Source organism: Meriones unguiculatus, chromosome 10 (assembly GCF_030254825.1).
Source record: "Meriones unguiculatus strain TT.TT164.6M chromosome 10, Bangor_MerUng_6.1, whole genome shotgun sequence".
In the NCBI taxonomy this organism is placed as follows: domain Eukaryota; kingdom Metazoa; phylum Chordata; class Mammalia; order Rodentia; family Muridae; genus Meriones; species Meriones unguiculatus.
In genome coordinates, this window is record NC_083358.1 from 21,599,642 (window position 1) to 21,618,865 (window position 19,224).

Sequence of the window (19,224 nt, forward strand, 5' to 3'; positions counted from 1 at the left end):
CCAGCAGCTGAGGGAGGACAGGGCCTAGGTAACCCAGCCAGGGTCATTTGCAGGGTCATCCTTTATCACCACCTTCAGCTTTGGGGCATCATATGAGAACTGAACTACAGAACAGGGTGAGAATAAGAGCCCAACTCCAAGAGACACAGTTCTTGGTCTGTTCCTTGGTCCCCATGAGAGAAATTGACTCCAAAGACATAGGGTAAAGCGAAAGCAGAGGATAATGCTAAAAGCCCAGTAAAGCCATGGACCAAGCACCCACCTTTGCCTCACCTTCATACTTCACAGCTCCCTCCTCTTAGGGAGGGCAGGGCAAGGCACCTTACAGCATCCAGAATACTTTTATTGCCAAAATCGAGGTACAACTTGCTCGCGGCCCCAGATGGGAGTCCTACCACTCAGGTGAGGGATAGATGATGGGAATGTGCTTAACAAAGTCCAGTGCCAGAAGCACTGTGCGAAGGCAGTGCGGCCCAGCCTGAAAGTGGTTTTGGAACCCAACCTAAAAAAGCTGACCCAAGCTTATAGTCAGGTCCACTGTCCCTGTGGTAGGCCCAGATGGCAGGCCTCAGAATCCCCATCCCTGCTGTCACAGACCATGCAGCATCCCAGGGCAAACAGAAAACCCTAGCTGGGAACTGTAAGCTCCTAGCTCTCTCAGAAGCCCTTTCAAACCTCTGCACTACTTTCTGCAAAACAAAACCCACTCAGCTGCCTGATGGGAGCAAGTGTTGGGCAAGAACTCTACCACCTTGAGAGGTGCCAAGCCTTGTGCCAGCCCATGTGGATGGTACAAAGACCCTACAGCAGGGTGTGAGATGGTGGTGGAGTTCTCAAGGCGGGCTCAGGGAAGCTCTGAGCACCCGTGGTTGTTCCGTTGAGCTCACTTTCTTCCCAGGTACCTTGCTAGAAGGCCATGACATTAGGCACTACTCTCCTTAACCTACAGTTCCAGAATCAAGAGAGCCAGCTTCAGTACTGGGACCCGCATCACAACCAAGGAGATCAGGAATCCTAGGACATGTCCCCCGGAATTGAGGGGTCCTCTGCTGCCCAGTTCAGAACTAGGATGCTGTTAGAGGTGAGAGGTAGAGTGGACTGTAAATATCCCAGGACCTGGAGGAATCATGGAGCACACAGCTGCCCTGCCTGCAGGTTGCCAGACTGCATCCAGGAGACCCCACACTCAGGATGTCCACCAGTGAAGTCAGAGGAAAGCCGGCAGCTCTAGCCACCTACAGCCAGCGTAGTAGGCTACCTGAGTCCAGTGTGTGGGAAGGTCACCTGAGGGTCACTGTAGAACCTTCCAGGGCAGGACTTCAGCTCAATAACTAACATCCGTCACAGGAAGGTTAGGGCCGAGTAGGCTAGAGTGGAAAGACCAGGAGCTAGAAGGACTGCATGGCCTGAGTTAGGGACCGGGGTGAGGAGCCAACAATCCAGCCTACACAGCCAGTCTGAGGTCACAAATCCATCAGTAGCAGCATTCTTTCCAACAAATGTCCTTTGAGTTCACACTTATTTCTTCCTTCTTCACTGCTATTCTACGTAAGAAGGACGAGAAATAGCATTCCCCTGGGCAAATGCCTTATAGCCTAAGAGTTAGGCCCTTGAACGATGGTCACAAACTTTGCCAAGCTCATAGGCCACGGAAGAGTCAGAGGACAAGATCAGACCCGTGGTCCAGCCACCCAGCCAGCCTGGCGCAGGAATCAAGGTTCAAGAAGCACACGTTTCAAATAGGCCAAGGTAGTGGCATTGGCTAGCATCTCAATGTGCTCACTTCCCGGCAACTCCTGCAATGAGACTTTGTGCTCCTGGCGGCTCTGCCAGGCCTGGCACTGCAGAACACTCTCCAGGTTCACGGTGCCATCACCATCACCAAAGCAGATTTTTGGGTCACGGTCAGGAAAGTTCTCATAGTAGAAAGAGTCCGGCGTGGGGACACCAGTCCCATAGAGGCAGTGCAGCTCCACGCCAGGCGGCATATCGGCTTCAACCAGCCCTTCTGTGTCCTGCCGCATGAACCACCCATCTTCGAAGCCGATATCCTGGAAGAAGCGGCGATAGTCCCGGAGTGTGTAGTTAGTCGTGGGTGTGTGCACAAATACCTTTTCATGTGACCACGTGTGGTTGTATGGCAGTAGCCAGCTGGTAGAGACGGCAGATCGCTGCTGTTCCCGGATCTTCAGTGTTCGAATGACAGGGATGCGATTGTTGTCCCCTGGAAGGAAAGAGCTCCATCAGCCTGCGCCCAGGGAGGGAACTATGTGGATAGCAGGTTTACCGAGCTAGACAATGGCCCACTCAATACTGCAGAATCTTAGACTGTTAGCCCCTCCCCGAATCCACACATGACTGGCTCTTCTTTATTTTTCTTTCTTTCCTATTTTTTCTTTTTCTGTATGTGAAAAACATACATGCATATCTTATACTTCCTCAACCAAGATTCAGAGAGCACTTCCCCTCCCTCCTCGAGTTATTGTTTGCTCATCTGTAAAGCCCTCTGCTAAGTGTGTACCGCCATGCCTGTGGGCACTAGTTTTGTCTAAGATGAAGCAGATGGTCAAGTTGTTTTTTCCTGTTTTATCACTTTGAACTGTATACATGCCTTCCTTAGACTCAGACCAGGATTCAGCCAATCTGATTTCATCCCACCCACTTAGGAGCCTGTGCACTGGCCCAGAAGGGACCCTGCTGGAAGCAGGGCAGTGGGGTGGGGAGCTACAGCTGGGGTCAGCTCTTCCCCTTAGCCAGCGAGACTTTCAGGGGCTGAGGCAACAGGGCTGCTCCCTGGTTCCCTATTAACCCATTATCCAATGCTGACAGCGGGGAGGCCTTTCAGCTGGCCCCAGGGTAGCTTTGCCTGCTACCTTACCACTAGAATCCTTGGAGAAAAGGAAACTCCTAGGAGCTCGTGGATTTCTATCTCTCCCACCCCTGGATTTCTGGCGCTGACAGCAGTTTCCTAACATCCGAGCCAAAAATTTAAGGGATTTTCCAGGGAAGCTTTGAGATGGACAATGCCTGAATTCTTATTATGCCTCCCTATCAAATTCTAAAGGCCCCCACATCTCTTTCCTGTAGGCCCAGGAATGGCAGGGCAGAGGGCTGTGATGAATCCTCACCATATGTAAACATCTACGCTCACTCTGCACTCAGTTCAGGATCGCTACTGGGAGAGATTTATAAACCTGACTGATCATAATGATCAAGCAGGGCAGGCTACCAGTGATGGCCGGAAGAAGGTCTGAGGATTCCTGAGATGGCCCTGGTTCACAGCCCCCAACTGAGGGGGCCTGAGGCTGCCACTCAGTCCTGGTGGAGGGAGGGTAGCTTCTTTCTGCACCAGGAGGCCCTGCCCCATGACTGCAGAGGGTGGGCCCTACAGTCATGAAAACACAAAGCGATTGGCGAAGGGCCAAGAGAGGATCAACTTTCCCAACTACCAGGCAAACAGACCCAGCCAGACCTGCACCTGCTTCCTCCCTGTTCTGCCCACAGAGGCAGGTGAAACTCATAAATAGGATATGGTAGTCAGCCTTCCTCCTGTGACGCAGAGTGGGGGTGGGGTGAGGAAGGCTTGAGAAGGGAGTCCAAAGAACCGTGGGGCAAATCGGGTTCTGCCAGCCAGGTATACAGAACTGTGTGTTCGTGTGTCCGCACACATAAGCGATGAGCAACAGTTGTTGTCACTCTGTGTACAAGATTACAGCAGATTAAACAAATTACAAGGGCTATCACTAGAGAGGAGAACCTGGGAATAGAATTATATTTTATTTTTATTGCCTTTTTTTTTTTTTTTTTTAAAGAGGGGTGTGTGTGTGTCCCTCCTCATCTGAGTGCTCCGGCATGCACGTGGAGGTCAGAAGACAACTCCTGGAAGTTGGTTTTCTCCTTCTACCATGTGGGTTCTGGGAACTGAATCCAGGTCCTCAGACTTGGCAACAAGTGCCTTATCCTGCTGAGCTACCTCACCAGCCACTGCATTAGATTTTCTTTGGGGAGAAAAAAATAAACATTTGTTTGTCTTTAATTAATTATTGTGTATATATGATATGCATATGAGCACACATTTCATGCCTGTATGCTGAGGTCAGAGTACAGTTTCGCGGAGGTTGTTCTCTCTTTCTCTTACCGTTTCTGGGAACTGAACTGAAGTTGTTGGGCTTGCACAGCAAGCTCCTTTACCACTGAGCCATCCACTGGGCCCCCAAAAACGGATATTTAAAATAGAAGATCACTCTGGAGAAGGAAAAGTGTTAGTTCAGGGAGGAGACACGAAGGATGTTGACATAGCACTGAGGCCACAGAAGAGATGAGAAAGCTTCCTGGAACAGCCACCCCGGAACAGGAACGGGGAGGGCTTACCTGAGGCCAGGACACGCAGGGTCTTGGCCACGCCCCCCCAGGGCGCACCCAGTGAGATGAAGGCGTGGATGTACTTGTCCTTCCAGGCCTGTGGTTGCCGCTGCAGAAAGTAGAGCGTGTACATGTTGCCCATGCTGTGGGCGACCAGCACCACGGGGCCCCCATACATCTGGTACATCTCCTCGATCATCTCTCGGAGGGCCAAGAAGTAGGGCCCGTTTTCATCTGCAGGCCAGAGCCAAGCAGGGGTCAGGCAGGAAGTGTTCTGGGATCTGGACCACTGACCAATCCATAGGCCAGACCCAGGACTAGGGGTGCAGAGAGTGTGGGAAACTAAGTAGGAGCAAACTAGTTCCCCCAAAGGTTCAGGAAGAGAGGACACCGAGACTCCGTTTCCCCCCTCGGTCTTAGCCTCTGCCGCTGCCAAGACTCAGTGATGTCAGCCAGAGGCCCAGATGTAGGGAGGACCCAAGGCCTATTAGTGTCCAAGACTACCTTATCCCTGCCTCCCAACCCCTCAGGGATGAAACGCAAGTGATCTCTTACTTGGGGCTCGGCGCCAATCATAGGGAGCCCCTCGGACGTCTTCGCCCCGTGTGTAGCCCCAGCCCACAAGGCTCTCCACCATAGTGTAAAAATAGGAGCCTACAGACAGAAAGGCATAGAATTACATAAAATATAACCAATGTTAGCCACCCACACCATACCCACAGAGACAGTGACATCTGTCTCCCAGAAGAAGTGTAAGATAGCTTAGTGTCCACTAATCAGAGACTGCTTATAGGCTACCCCTTCAAACTGATGTAGTACTTCCCATGTTCTAGAGGCCCAGCAGAGCCTGGAGCCCCCAGCCTCGTGCCCTGGAGGGCCCGAGCAAAAGCTACATACCCACATTCCTTTTGCTGGGGTCTAGGAACTCCACAGAAAATGTTTCCCCAAAGCCAGGGACACGCACATCCACACCATCAGGAAACTGGGTAGCCCGAGATGTTCTGTTGTAAATCAGCCTGTCAGGAGAAGACAAGTCAGTAACTCACTGGCACCACTAAGCTTAGTGTGTCTCAATACTGTGCCCTTAGCCATACTCCAGTCTCACTTCCTGGTTCAGTCAGAGGTTGAAGGGGATGAAAAAGTACTAAGGCAAGCTTATAAAACACTGATCAATGCCAGACATGGACTTGAGAGGTAGCATTGGGAAGATCAGAAAGCCAAGGTTATCTTCCTTTATGTATAACTTTGAGGCTAGCCTAGGCTGTAAGAGACCCTGTCTCAAACAAATAGGCAAACAAAAACCCCAACAGTACAGAGGTTCAGATAACAAAAACCCAAATGAGAACTCCATCAAGGTTTACTCCAGACACTAATCATGAGGCCCTGCCAAAGCAAATTCCCTTTTCCAGGCATCCCCTCACCTAGAACAAGGGTCTTGGACTAGACAGATGGAAGCGCCAGTTACAGCTATGTTATCAACATCATACTTGATCCCAGGAGGCGGCCTAGTCTTGTCGGTAGCACCTTCCATCCACAGAGCAAAGCAGATGGTGAGCAATGCACACAGCAGACATGACCACCTCAGGGCCTCAGTGTCTATGACTTCTACACAGATGAGTAGGAGAGAGGTGGGACAGGGCCCAGAGGAAAGACAGGTGCAGGTCGGGAGAGACAGGAGAAAACATGTACTGTACACCAAAATGGGTTCAGCTGGATCCTATTTGCTCTGGGCACTGGATCCTAGTGGCTCCCCCAAGTCATGTCATCCAAAGAGGAAGGGAATGAACCTGCTCATGACCTGCTCAGCCATCCAAGGACAGATGACCTGCCGGCAGCCACAACACCCAGGATGTGGCCACCCATTCCTAAATGCAGTGATGGGGACTGTCATCTCCTGGGCAGTCCTTTGTTAATGTTCTGTTGCTGTCTAACTACCAAAGATAGTTTGGTAACTCCTAACTCAAGGTATTATCAGCTCGTAGCGTCTGCGGTTGCAGTAAAAAACAGAACCAAACTCGGAGCGGTACATGGCTGCTCTACTTGCTCTACTTCCTCAGATCAGGGGTTGGCAAGACCTGGAGAAGTAATAGGAAACACCAGAGGAAAATAACGACCCAGAAAAGCTGAATATGTTAGCGGTCCTGAATCCTATTGTCATTAAAGATCAGTTACAAAGGCCTGGAGAGAAAGTTCAGTGGTTAAAAGTACTTGTTGCTGTTTCAGAAGACCAAGGGTTCAAGTCCTAGTACCTACAATCATCTATGACTTCAGTTCTAGAGGATTCATCCACCTTTCCTGGCCTCCCCAGGCACTGTACACACCTGAAACACAAACGTACAGGCAGACAGAAAATCCATACACATAAGAAAAAAAAAAAGCCTCCGGGCAGTTTGGCACATGTCTTTAGTCCCAGCCTCAATTGGCACTCTAAACTCTCTGGCTCTAAAGATTGTTTTTTTAATGATAGAAATTTTACTGTGTTTGGCAATTGCAGCTTAAGACTGACTGAGTCTTTGAAGAGCAACTTGGAAGCCAAGTGGCGCTGGAGCATGCCTTTAATCACCGTACTCAGGAGGCAGAGGCTGATGGATCAGCCTGGACTACAGAGCAAGTTCCAGGACGCCCAGGGCTACACAGAGAAACCCTGTCTCAAAAGAAGAAAAAAACCAAAACTCAGTCACAGAAACTGACAGGATATAACACTGATCACAAGATAGGGCCTCAGGCCACTCTCTCCAGTGAATAACCAGCCGAGTGTAGAAAATTATGATGGAAAGCTAAAGCAGCTAGCTTTGTGCACGATGAAAATCTAAACAGGTCAGAGAAGCAACGAAGACAAAAGGAGAAGGGCTCCTATCAGCATCAACCTGTGCCTTCATTGGCAGTACCTGAAACCACATGTCTCCAGGACAGAAATAGAAATGGAGATCAACAGCCCAGAAATAGCTGCAATCACACACCAAAAAGTGTAAACAAAGAGGGCAGCAAGAACAAGAGTGAAGGACGGGGTGCCTGGAAGATTGGCTAGCAGGTCTCGGGAAAAGCCAGTGAAGTTCTAGTCAGCTCAGATATTTACGGGGCACCAACTATCTTCTTTGATTTGGCTTAGCTCTTAACATTTATTTGTTCCTCCTGAAGAGGACCCAGTTTCCATTCCCAAAGCCACCCACTGGTGGCTTACAACTATCTGTAATTCCCAGTCCTAGGGGATCTGATATCTTCAGACTTACACAAGCACCCAGCACACACATTAAGCACACACACACACACACACACACACACACACATATATAATCAAAACACTCATATACATAAAATAACTCTAGAAAAAAAAAAGCAAACCCACAAAAATAAACAGAAACCTATGCTCTGCCTTCAGACACCTCTGTCTGGGAAAGGACTTTAGACTAATACAATTCAGGCAGGCAGTGGCGGTGCACACCTTTAGTTCCAACACTCAGGAGGCAGAGGCAGCCTGAGGCACTCTGAGTTTGAGGCCAGCCTGCTCTACAGAGTGAGTTCCAGGATAGCCAGAAAGAGAAACTGAGTCTCAAAAAAAAAAAAAAGATTAATACAATTCTGAGTTTGAATTCTGATTCTGTGATTTATCAGCTGAATTGAGATGGCTGTAGCTAGTTTTATAAATTCTTTGAGCTTCCAGATTCCCTTATCTATAAAGTAAGTTTGTTGTGTTTTGCTTTGTTGTGGTTCTGGGGATCAGGTCCAGAGCCTAATAATGTATGATATACAAGTGATTTATCAACTAAATGTGATTATACCCCTACCTCCTTAAAGCAGATTTAAAAACAATACCACCTCCAAGGAGTGCCTGGGGACCAAATTAAACTCATCACTTATCGATTTCCTTATGGTGCAGACCTCAATCAAGAGTGTTCTAGTTACACATCCTGAGCTACACAGCAAGATCCTGTCTCAAATCCCTTTTTAAAAAACCTAATTGTGTGAGTATGATTTTTTTTTTTTTTTGCCTGCATGTGTATATGTATACCACATGCATTCCTGATGCCCGGAGAGGTCAAATGAGGGCATCAGGACCCTTGGAGCTGAAGCTATGACAGTTGTGAGCCACTGTGTGAGTGATGAGACTCAAATGCAGGCCCTCAGCCAAAGGAGCAAGTGATCTAATCTACTAGGCCACCTTACCAACCCCCTTTATGTCATTGTTTTGTTGGTCTTTTTTACTGCTAAGTGCTGGTGGCACCCAGCTTCAGTCCTAGCACCTCGCAGGCAGAGACAGGTGGATCTCTGTGAGTTCAAGGCCAGCCTGGTCACAAACCAAGTTCCAGGATACCCAGAACTATTACACAGAAACCCTGTTTCAAAAACAAACAAACAAACAAACAAAAAACCCAAAAGAGGCCAGGCTTGGTGGCACAGGCCTGTAACCCCAGCACTCAAGGCGGCAGAGGCAGGCGAATCTCTATGAGTTTTGAGGCCAGCCTGGTCTACAAAGTGAGTCCAGGATAGCCAGGTCTGCACGGAAAAATCCTGTCCCAAAAAAAACCAAAACAAACAAAAAAGTAGGATGAGTGTAATCCCAGCACTTCTAAGGTAAGATGGGCGACAGGAGAACTGACGGCTAACTAACCTGGAATACACAAAATAGAAGGCAGGAACTGACTCTGACCACCACAACAGTCTGGTAGACACACACACACAATAAAAAACAAACAAACAAAAAAAATTTAAAAAACAAAAACAATACCAAAAAAAAAATCTCTGCATTCAATCCCTAGTTCCATAAAATAAGCAGGATATAACAGCACATACAAGTATGTGTGTACAGGCAAAGAAGAGAGATTAGGGATGGCAAAACTAAGGACCCATAAAAAAAATCCTATAAAACCCACTTCTTTGTAAACTCATTAAAATATATCATTCTTAGCCAGGCGTAGTGTTACACGCCTGAAATCCTAGCACTCTGGAAGGTAGAGGAAGGCAGATTTCTGTAAATTTGAGGCCAGTCTGGTTTACAAAGTGAATCCAGGGCAGCCAAGGCTACACAGAGAAACAAAAAACCAAAATTATATATAATTCTTAATAAAAGGAAGTCTGAAGACAGGTCCTCTGGATGGGTAGAAAATGCTTCCCCCGGGAGAGATGGATTTAAATGAAAATTACTCCTTACACATTTTTGGTCAAGGAGGCCATAGAGGCCATGAAAACAACAGAGACCATTGCCACTGCTTCTGGTTGCCCTCTATGACTACATGGCAAGGCCCTATTGCTAAAGACACTGTGCTCTTTGTTTGCTAGGCATAGCAGATGAAAGCGAGACCTGACCTGGAGACTTCCTTCCTGATAGCTAGATCTCGCAGTACTGGATGGTGCTACACAAGCCACTGAGGGAAAAAAACCAGCAATGGCGAGCTGGGTGCGACATGTGATCCCAGCACTCAGGAAGGCAGAGGCAGGCGGGTCCAGGACAGCCAAGGCTACACAGAGAAACCCTGCTGTCTCGAAAAAAACAAGGAAGAGAGAAAGAAAGGTCATCAATGGTATAAACCAGCTGGGCAAAGCCTGAAAGCTGCAATACTGCCGTAGCAGGCAAGATGTGTCCACTGATGTAATAGTGGCATGAAGGTTATATGGATAACCAACCACTTTTTTTATTTTTTTTTAAATTGTATCTGAGGCCCATTCAATAGAAGGGAATTCAAGCCTGGCACTAGAAACCTGCTCAAAAGCCCATGGCCTGAGAAGTCACAGGCACTAGCAGAGAACGTACTACTGTTTTGCTAAATGAGCATGTTGTCTGTCAAACTGTCTTTTAGATATTTATGCTTATGGGCATTAAATTAGTGTTGCTCAGCCAGGCCAGAGAAACTTCTTCCGTAGTGGGCAGCATTAATTCCGTAGTGGGCAGCATTAATGCAGAGAATCTTAACTGGTCAGAGTGCTGAGAATAAGTAACCACTGAGTGCTCAGCTCTAAATGAGACATCTATTAACAACACCCCCCAAGGCTCAGGGAACACCATAGAAGAAGGAGGAGAAAGGATGTAAGAAGAGGAGGAAGTTGGAAAGAGTACTGTGAAATGCTATCTTCTGGGCATCACATGGCTGTTGCACTCATGAAAGCTTCGTTCATAAGGTCACACCAGCAAGATCAGCAAACACTCCAGTAGGCAGAACTAACTGAACTGATTAGGCTATTAAGAGGAGGGAAGCCAAGAAACTAAAGATAAGGCAGCAAGCTGGCTCAGTGGATAAAGATACTCGTTGACAAACCTGAAGACCTGAGTTCAATCCCTGCAAGCAACATGGTAGAGAACCATTTTCTCAGGTGTAAATAAGTGTAATTTTCTTAAAAAAAAAATAATTAAAGAAGAGGACATGGGCTGAGGAGGTGGCTCATAGGTTAAGAGCTCTGGCTGATCCTCCAGACAACCCACCTAGGTTCGATCCCCAGCATTCATGGGGCCATTCATACTAATCAGCAACTATAGTTCCAGGGGATCCAAGACCCTCTGGCCTTTGCAGGCATCAGGCATGTACACTGAAGAGAAACACACATACACATAAGATAAAATAATTCTAAAAGAAGAAGAAGACCACCCCCGCTGGCTGCTCTTGCAGAGCTCCCTGGTTCAATCCCCTGCACCCATACAGGGCAGCTAACAATCATCTGTAACTCCAGTTCCAAGGGACCCAACACCTCCTTGTGGCTTTCTTAGGAACTGCATGCATATGGCACATAGACGCACATGAAGGTAAAACTCCCACACACGTAAAATAAAAACAAATAAATCTTTACAAAAATAAAAAGGAGATGGTATGAAGGTGGGAGAGGGATATCTTTGGGAGGAGGCGAATATGATTAAAAAACACTGTATAAGCCAAGTGTAGTAGCCCAGGCCTTTAGTTCTAGCACTTGGGAGGCAGAAGTTGGGGCATCTCTGTGAGTTGGAGGCCATCCTGTTCTACACAGTGAGCTCGAAGACAGCCATAGAGAATCTGACACCCTCTTCTGGCCTCTTCCAGCATGTGGTGCACAGCCAACCACAGAGGGAAAACAACCATAAACATACAATTAAGAAAAACATTAAAAAAAAAAAAAAGAAAGAAAGGAAAAAAGAAAGAAAAGGAGACTAGAGAGATGGCTCTCTCCCAGAATACCTAGGTTCAATTCCCAGCATCAACCTGGTAGCTCAGAACCATTACTTCGGTTCTGGTAGACTGATGCCTTTCTCTCACCTCTGCAGGCTCGCATGCAGTGAACATATACACACACAGGTAAAACAATCCAACCCTTAAAAAACAAAGTAAACCTAAAAGCCAGTTTTCAAAGATACATGGTATATGTATGAAACTGTCAAAATAGAAGATTAAAAAAAAAATTACCTGCCGGGAGGTGGCGATGCACACCTTTAATCCCAGCACTCGGAGGGCAAAGGTAGGCATATCTTTGTGAGTTTGAGGCCAGCCTGGTTTACAGAGTTCTAGGACAGCCAGAGCTACACAGAGAAACCCCGCCTCGAAAAATAAAAGCAAAAAACAAACCAACAAAAAAATCCCTGAGACAATTAAATCCTCTGCCATCCAACTAAAATGTTTATTTCATATACCCCTTAACTTTGTCCCCTGAGCACCACTGATCTGTTTGCACAAAAGGGAAATCAATTTTTTCTGTCTGTGTTTGTTTTGGGTCTTGACAGAGGGTCTTGCTACTTAATGCTGGCTGGTACCCATTCAGTAACCTAAGATGGCCTCAAATTTGTGACAATCCACCTGCCTCAGCCTCCCTCCCAAATGCTGGGATTATACACATGCCACCATACCCGCTTCATTTATAGTTTACAAACATACCTGTGGTTAGGAACCAATGGGGTTTGGGTTGATTATATTATAACATGAAAAGTGAGATGGCTCAGCAGGTTAAGGGTCTTGCTGCCAAGTCTGACAACCTGAGTTCAGTCTCTGGGTAGATCACATGGTAGAAAGTGAGAAGATGATTTCTACAAGTTGTCCTCTGACCCCCATACCGATACCCCTATACGATAGACAGACAGACAGACAGACAGACAGATAGATAGATAGATAGATAGGTGTTTTTTAAGGATGGGAAGTTTTTGATCTATCACACTCTGTTGGTAAAAAACTTCACTTTAAGCAGGACGAAATGGTGCAAACCTGTGATACCAGCACTCAAGGAGGCGGAGGCAGGTGGAGCTCTGCGAGTTCAAGGCCAGCCTGGTCTACAAAGCAAGTCCAGGACAGCCAAGGCTACACAGAGAAACCCTGTCTCAAAAAATAAATTAAATAAATAAAATAAAATAATAATAACACTTTATAACAGAAAAAAATTTAAATTTCCTATATTGAATTTTGTAAAACAAGATAATTTGATACTTGGTGAGAGTTAAAAAGAACATGCATGGGGCCTGGAGAAAAAATGATGGCAGGAGAGATTTTAAGTAGGGAATAAAGTTGAGCTTATTTGGGGAACGGTGGCTTTTGGAGACAAAGTGTAGATTGGAGCCTACAGTCTTCCTCAGGCTCCCAAAGCAATGAGATTATAGGCCTGCACCACCAGCAGGCTTTTTGGGTTGATTTTGGTTTGGTTTTTTTTTTTTTTGAGATGTTTTTAACATTTTCTATTTTATGTGTATTCAGTATTTTTGCATTTTCAGTATTTTGTGTATTTGCATGAATGTATGGTCTCTATATATGTGTGCACTGGCCCTCCCCCCCAAAAAAAACCAAACAAACAGAAGTGGGCATCAGATCCCCAGAGACTGAAGTTAAAACTACCATGTGGATGCCAGGAACCAACCCTCTAGGGCAATGGTTCTTAACCTGTGGGCTGTGACCCCCTTTAGGGTTGCATATCAGATATCCTGCATATCAGATATTTACATTGTGGCTCAGAACAGTTGCAAAATTACAGTTATGAAGTAGCAATGAAATAATTTTACAGGTGGGAGGGGTCACTATAACATGAAGAACTGTGTTAGAGGGTCACAGCGCCAGGAAGGTTGAGAACCACTGCTATAGGTTTCTCTGCAACAGCAGGTAGGGCCCTCAGTCACTGAGTCAGCAAAACAGCCAGGTTTTAAAGGGTGAATGGGAGGGGATTTACAGTAAAGACTGTAAAATCAGAGTCCCCATGTTTGCATATTACAACGTGCAAAGATACAGACATAGAGCAGGAAGAACAAGGAGCTCTAGCCAAGACCAGGCAAAGGAAGGAGGGGAGCCACACTGAGTCTGTGAATAGGAGCGAGGCAAAAACAAAAACCAAAACCTGAGTCTACGACGCGATGGCTGAACTAGAAAAAGGAGGACCGGAAGCAGCAGGAAGAAAAAGAAAATCATGCCTCTGAGAGTGTATAGATAGTGCCAACCAGGCCAGACCAGATCAAGGGCTACGGACCTAGAAGAGAGAGGTCACCTCCACCTGTTGAGGAATGAGGACACGGAATCATGGGACTTTGAAGGCCTCTCTAGGCCCCGTAAATGAGTGCCCCCCCCCAACCTGGGTACACCAGCCCTCACCTGATGTTGTCAATCCAGCAGTCGATGATAACAGGCAAAAGCAGCTCAAGGTTCAACCACAATGTGAAGTAGCTGTCCGTCCTCTTGAAGCAAAGGTAGTGGACCACCTTCGGCTTATCCAGCTTTGCTTCCAGCTGGTTCCCCAAGTCCCCGGGCACTGCAGAAGTGAAAGACAGGCATGGGCCCAGGCCGTGGCAGGCTGGAGACCCCAAGAACCTCGCAGTCTGCAAAAGAGTCACCCAAAGGAAAGAACACCTCTACTCCGGCCCGACTTTGCAGTCCCACTCTGAAACGGAAGCACAATGAGAAACAGGGAAGCCGGACAGAGAGGCCAGGACACCTTGTCATATAGAAAAGCTGCTGCTAGCCGGGCATGGTGATGGATACCTGTAAACCTGGGAGGCTGAGGCAGGAGGATCAGGTGACTGCTAACCCAACCTGGGCTACATAATGAGATCCTGTTTCAAAACAAACAGAAAGAAGAGCTGCGTAAATGGGAAAGAGGCCTGCCAGCAGACTCTCCCCAGTGCTATGAGATAAAAATAACTTCCCTAGATCTCCACTGGAACTTCCATGTAGGCCATTCAGAAGGGAATTCAAGCCAGAGTCACTTCCCTAAGAGGCCGTGGATCGCTGATATCTCTGCCGGGTTTGTCCCCACAACTACAGATGGTAGTTTCTAAAGTAATGGACCCGGATTAGATTCTAACTAAGAGGGGGTCTGAGGCTCATGGGAGTTTCTCCAAAACCTCCAACAAGTGGTCAGCCTGATATCTGATATGTACCCTCCAGGCATAAACCAGGCTGAAAAGAAAAGCTGGGTCTTATCTGTCTTCCAAGCAGTGGGACCCAAGACAGAGTAGTAGGCCAAAAATTAAATCTAGAGGCAATGTCTTATGTTTTTGTTTTGAGACAGGGTCTTGCTGACATCAAAAGCATGCTTTTCCAGCCTCCAACCAGCCAAATGCTGGGATTACAGGCTTGTGGGAGGAAAGTCATGATAAAAAACACAAATGAGAGAAGCTTACAATGGTACCAGCAAGCCTACCAAGGCCCTTAGGCATTGCTAAAGGCCAGCAAAGTTCCAGAGGGTAGGTCTTGTGGAAAGCCTTGACAGGTTGAGAGGTGTCCCACAGCAGATGGCTAATCTGCAATAACATGCCATACAAGCCACAGGCCAAGATGTGTGACCAAGTTCCAAGCATGACTGGATTGACCCTTGTCAATCTCTTTGGTCCACACAAACCCTAGGGCCCAAGCTCACACCCATCCCTTAAATTGCCAGTATTTAAATCCCCATGATCTACTCCCATTAACCTTACAGGCTGCAGCTACCTCTGTACAGCTATGCTCTGTACAGTTCATAAAGACAAACAACCCCTTCCCTCTTTTTTTTCTCCCCCCAGAAAGGTTTATCTGTGTAGCCCTGGCTATCCTGGAACTTGCTCTGTAAACCAGGCTGGCCTGGAGCTCAAAGATGCACCTGTCTCTGACTCCAGAGTCCTGGGCCTGACAACCAGCGCGACAACCTCCTCTAAGATCTACGGTCACTCTACGGCGCCACTTAGCTCTCCTCACCAGGGACTCTGAACCCGGCACATGTCCTGGCCTGAGTAGTTATCCCAGTGTCTTCAGAGTGTCTTGGGAAACAGGTGAGACACTGGCCTTCCACTCCCTTCACGATGTATGTGTGTGAGGCAGGAAATTCCCAGCATGGGAGCCTTCACCTAATGTGCCTGTGAACTGGGGATATGAACTGGTCAATATCTCCATCGACTGAAGGGGAAATGGGTGAAAGAGGAAGCTAGCAGACACCCTTTGCCCTATTCGGTCTGTGTGGCCTCTAAAAATAGCAATGGCCCCTTCTTGAGATACATGGTGCCTGAGACATGGACGAGAGCCACACACAGAACTTTTACTTCAGATAACACTGGGAAGTCATCTTTACCTTCATACAAAATTTAAAATTACGTTGACTTAATGTGTGTGTGTGGGGGGTAAGATAAGAGCACAGCACAGCATATGTGTGGAAGCTGGAGGACACTTACGCCTTTACCCACTGAGCATTCTTTTTTTTCGGGGGGAGGAAGGGTCGACAAGGTCTGTAGCCTTGTCTGCTGTCCTGGACTTCCTTTATAGAGCAGGCTGGCCTCAAACTCACATGAATCTTCCTGCCTCTGCCTCCCTGAGTGCTGGGATGAAAGGTGTGTGCCACCACTATCACCTCTGCAACCAGCTTGCTTACATCTACCTGCCTACCTACCTATCTATCCCTTTACTTATTGGTCACTGAGCTTTCTTGCAGGTCCTCATTATTCATTCAACAGATGGGAAGACTGAGGCTGAGAAGGGTGCAAATGATGCCTAAGGTCTCATCCCCAGGCCTCAGGATCAATTTTTCTGAGTTTTGCTGCCTCCACCACTAATTCAGGATCCACACTTTGTGCTTAGAAACAGCTCTCTCTGGCCTGAATTAACAACAGCAGCCTCGATCCTTGAAAAGATGGGCAGATTGAGAATGCAGGTGTCTGGAGCCCTGTGGAATAAATAAAGACTGGATGGATTAAGACTGGAGTGCAGTTAGTGCCAATCCATCCATACCAAAAAAAAAAAAAAAAAAAAAATGTGGCAAACAAGCAGCCATGGTGGCAGTGGCGGTGGCAGTACGAGCCTTTAATCCCAGCACTAGGGAAGCAGAGGCAGGCAGGTCTCTGAGTTCAAGACCAGCCTGGTCCACAAAGAGAGGACAGGGCTACAGAGTGAGACCCTGCCTTAAAAAAAAAAAAAAAAAGTGACAAACATTGAGGTGGTCAGAGATTGCATTTGTCCCTTTGTCCCAATGCCAAGGCTGTAATTCTTAGAACTCCTTAGGCTCATATGTGACTTCTTCAATCTGGCCCCCAGGGTAAAAGTCCAGATGACCCAATAAATCACAAGCTCTACACCACCCATGCCCCCGCTTCCCCCCAGTTCCACTCCAACCAGCCTGGAACCATCTTGTGACCAACCTTTGTTCCGGCACACACTGCATCCTCCCATCCAGGCTGATTTACCCGACACAGACCTCATCTCTGAGAGCCATTGTTACTACCATTCAGGAAGCTTGGGAAAGGCAGGGATGATGTAAAAATCTCAAAATGAACCTACGTCCAGAATCCCTCATACCATTTCCTGACCTAAAATGCCTAATTTGTTTGTTTGTTTTGGTTTTCAAGACAGGGGTTCTCAGCCAGGCGAGCTGGTGTATGCCATTAATGCCAGCACTTGGGAGGCAGAGGCAGGTGGATATCTGAGTTCAAGGCCAACATGGTCTACAAAGAGAGTTCCAGGACAGCAAGGGCTACACAGAGAAACAGTGTCTCAAAAATAAAAAATGGACAGGGTTTCTTTGTGTAGTCCTGGCTGTCTTGGAACTTGCTTTATAGACCAGAATGGACTTGAACTCAGATAAGCCTGCCTTTGCCTCTGCCTCCTGAGCACTGGGATCAAAAGCATGCACCACCATGCCTAATTTAGAATGCCTATTGAGACTTCCAGGAACCCCTTTGCCTGCCAACAATATCCTTCTATGATCTGCAGTACCACAAACTGAAATATCCCCAGCAGCTGGTCATGGTGGCACGGAGGCCTTTAATCTCAGCATTCAGGAGGCAGAGGCAGGCGGATCTCCGAGTTCAAAAGCCAGCATGCTCTACAAAGTTAGTTCCAGAACCATCAAGGCTGTTAGGCAGAGAAGCCCTGTCTTAAATCAATCAACCAAGCAATCAAAAACAAGAAATCCCCGCAGAAAAAGCACAGGAACTTAGTCTCCAGTTGAGTAAATATAACATATGCTTCAACATGTCTCTAATCTCAGGAGTCCTGGCTGGACAGGAAAACCAGTTTAAGATGACAGCCCTGGGCTGAATGGGGCACCTAAGACTCCTGGAGATTTTAGCCTGGCCTATTACCACAAGGAAACATTGTCATTCCTGTTCAGGTCCGGGACCAAAGAGTGAGTGAGCAGGGAATGTCACCTGGCCTCAACATAGCCTGGAGTAACCAGGTCTGGCAGGGAAGAGAGTAGAGGCAATGCGTGCTCTCGGAGTCCCTTAACACCCGTTCAAGGCTGTCTTCCCAATGCTTTCCTCAGCCTTCCCTTAGCCATCCTGTTTCCCTTAGGCCTTCTCCTCAAAAGTCAGTTCCATCCACTTCATAAGTTAGAGCAAAGGGAAATGATCTTGGTGGTCAGCCATGCTCTGCAAAATGCAGAAGGGAGACAGGGGTAATGCCTCCTAGGCAGACTCAGAGCAATACTGAGACTACCTAGGAGTCCTCTGAGGTAAACTGCCTCAGTCTTTCCAGCTAAGAAATGGGGGCATGCATGGTGAGGCAAGGCTTGGAGCTGATGCAGGTAGGTGGAATGAGAAATCGGACATACTTCCATGTTTTGGAGGGTGGCTGACCACACCCGTGCCCAGCATGGCGGGAGATGGGCTAACCGACCCGTCCCAGGTTAGACACCAAAACGCTCTGGGCTCCGTGCTTAAAGCAGATGCACAACGGAGAAGTCGGCCCAGCAGCTCTGGGCTGCACAGGATCCTGCAAGATCCGCCCACCACCCCACCGCTCTCGAGTCTCACCCAGCACCACCGGGGGGTGACGTTGGGCCGGGAGCGCCAGGTCTGCCAGCATCATTAGCAGAAGCAGGGGGAACAGGAGGCCACTCCGGAGCTGGGTCGCGCGACAAGTGCAGAGGTGGCAGTCCATGGCGTGAGACTGTGGCAGCATGTCCAAGGGCGGCTTCAGAGCTTAGGGATCCTGCCTAGGCCGGGGCCGCAGCGTTGCGCTTAACCCACCGCTCGCAGCCACCAGTCAATTAGGACCCGCCTCTTGCTAAGGCTCTACCAATTGGAGCGAGCGTCCCTCCCACCCAAGCTCACCACCCGCCCTTGCCCACCCCTGGGCTTGCTAGACTGTGCTGCGCGCCGAACGCATCGATCGGCCGATGGGCGCCGCTTGGCTCCCCGCTACCACGCGGCACTGTCAGGAGGCGGCCCCACCTCACCTTGTACCCAACACGGTCCTTGATACTCGCTCAGGGGGTCCTCATTCCTGATTCCTGGCCCTCCCACACCCGAAAGGGCTGGAAACAGGTTTATCGTTTGCTGTGTTTGAACATCCTCTCTGAAAGCAAGAGGAGAGGAAGGGAGCCCTGGGTGGTTGGTTCCTTCTTTCTTAGAACTCAGGTGACCAGCAGCTGTCCGGAGCCCTCACACAGCCTTCACACTGGCATCCCCAGGGGCACCTGGGCTCGGTCTCCCCTGCCTACAGAACTTTTACTGTCTGCCTAGACAGTAGAAAA

The 19,224-nt window shown here is 48.1% G+C and overlaps 1 protein-coding gene across 2 annotated transcripts; it reads right to left on the reverse strand.

Annotated features, from left to right (window-relative positions):
* Window positions 1-322: 322 nt before the first annotated feature.
* Pla2g15 (phospholipase A2 group XV) lies at window positions 323-18,752 on the reverse strand. Of its 2 annotated transcripts, none has more exons than XM_021632338.2 (6): window positions 18,503-18,751; window positions 13,881-14,037; window positions 5,260-5,378; window positions 4,918-5,016; window positions 4,372-4,596; window positions 323-2,224 (listed from the first exon to the last, which is right to left on the reverse strand). In XM_021632338.2, the coding sequence occupies exons 1-6, from the start codon at window positions 18,648-18,650 to the stop codon at window positions 1,713-1,715; spliced, it is 1,260 nt and encodes a 419-aa protein (XP_021488013.1). In that variant the 5' UTR covers window positions 18,651-18,751; the 3' UTR covers window positions 323-1,712. The 2 variants fall into 2 exon arrangements, with proteins under 2 accessions (XP_021488013.1, XP_060248022.1); XM_060392039.1 differs by having other exon boundaries at window positions 1,973-2,224; window positions 4,372-4,471; window positions 18,503-18,752.
* Window positions 18,753-19,224: the final 472 nt, after the last annotated feature.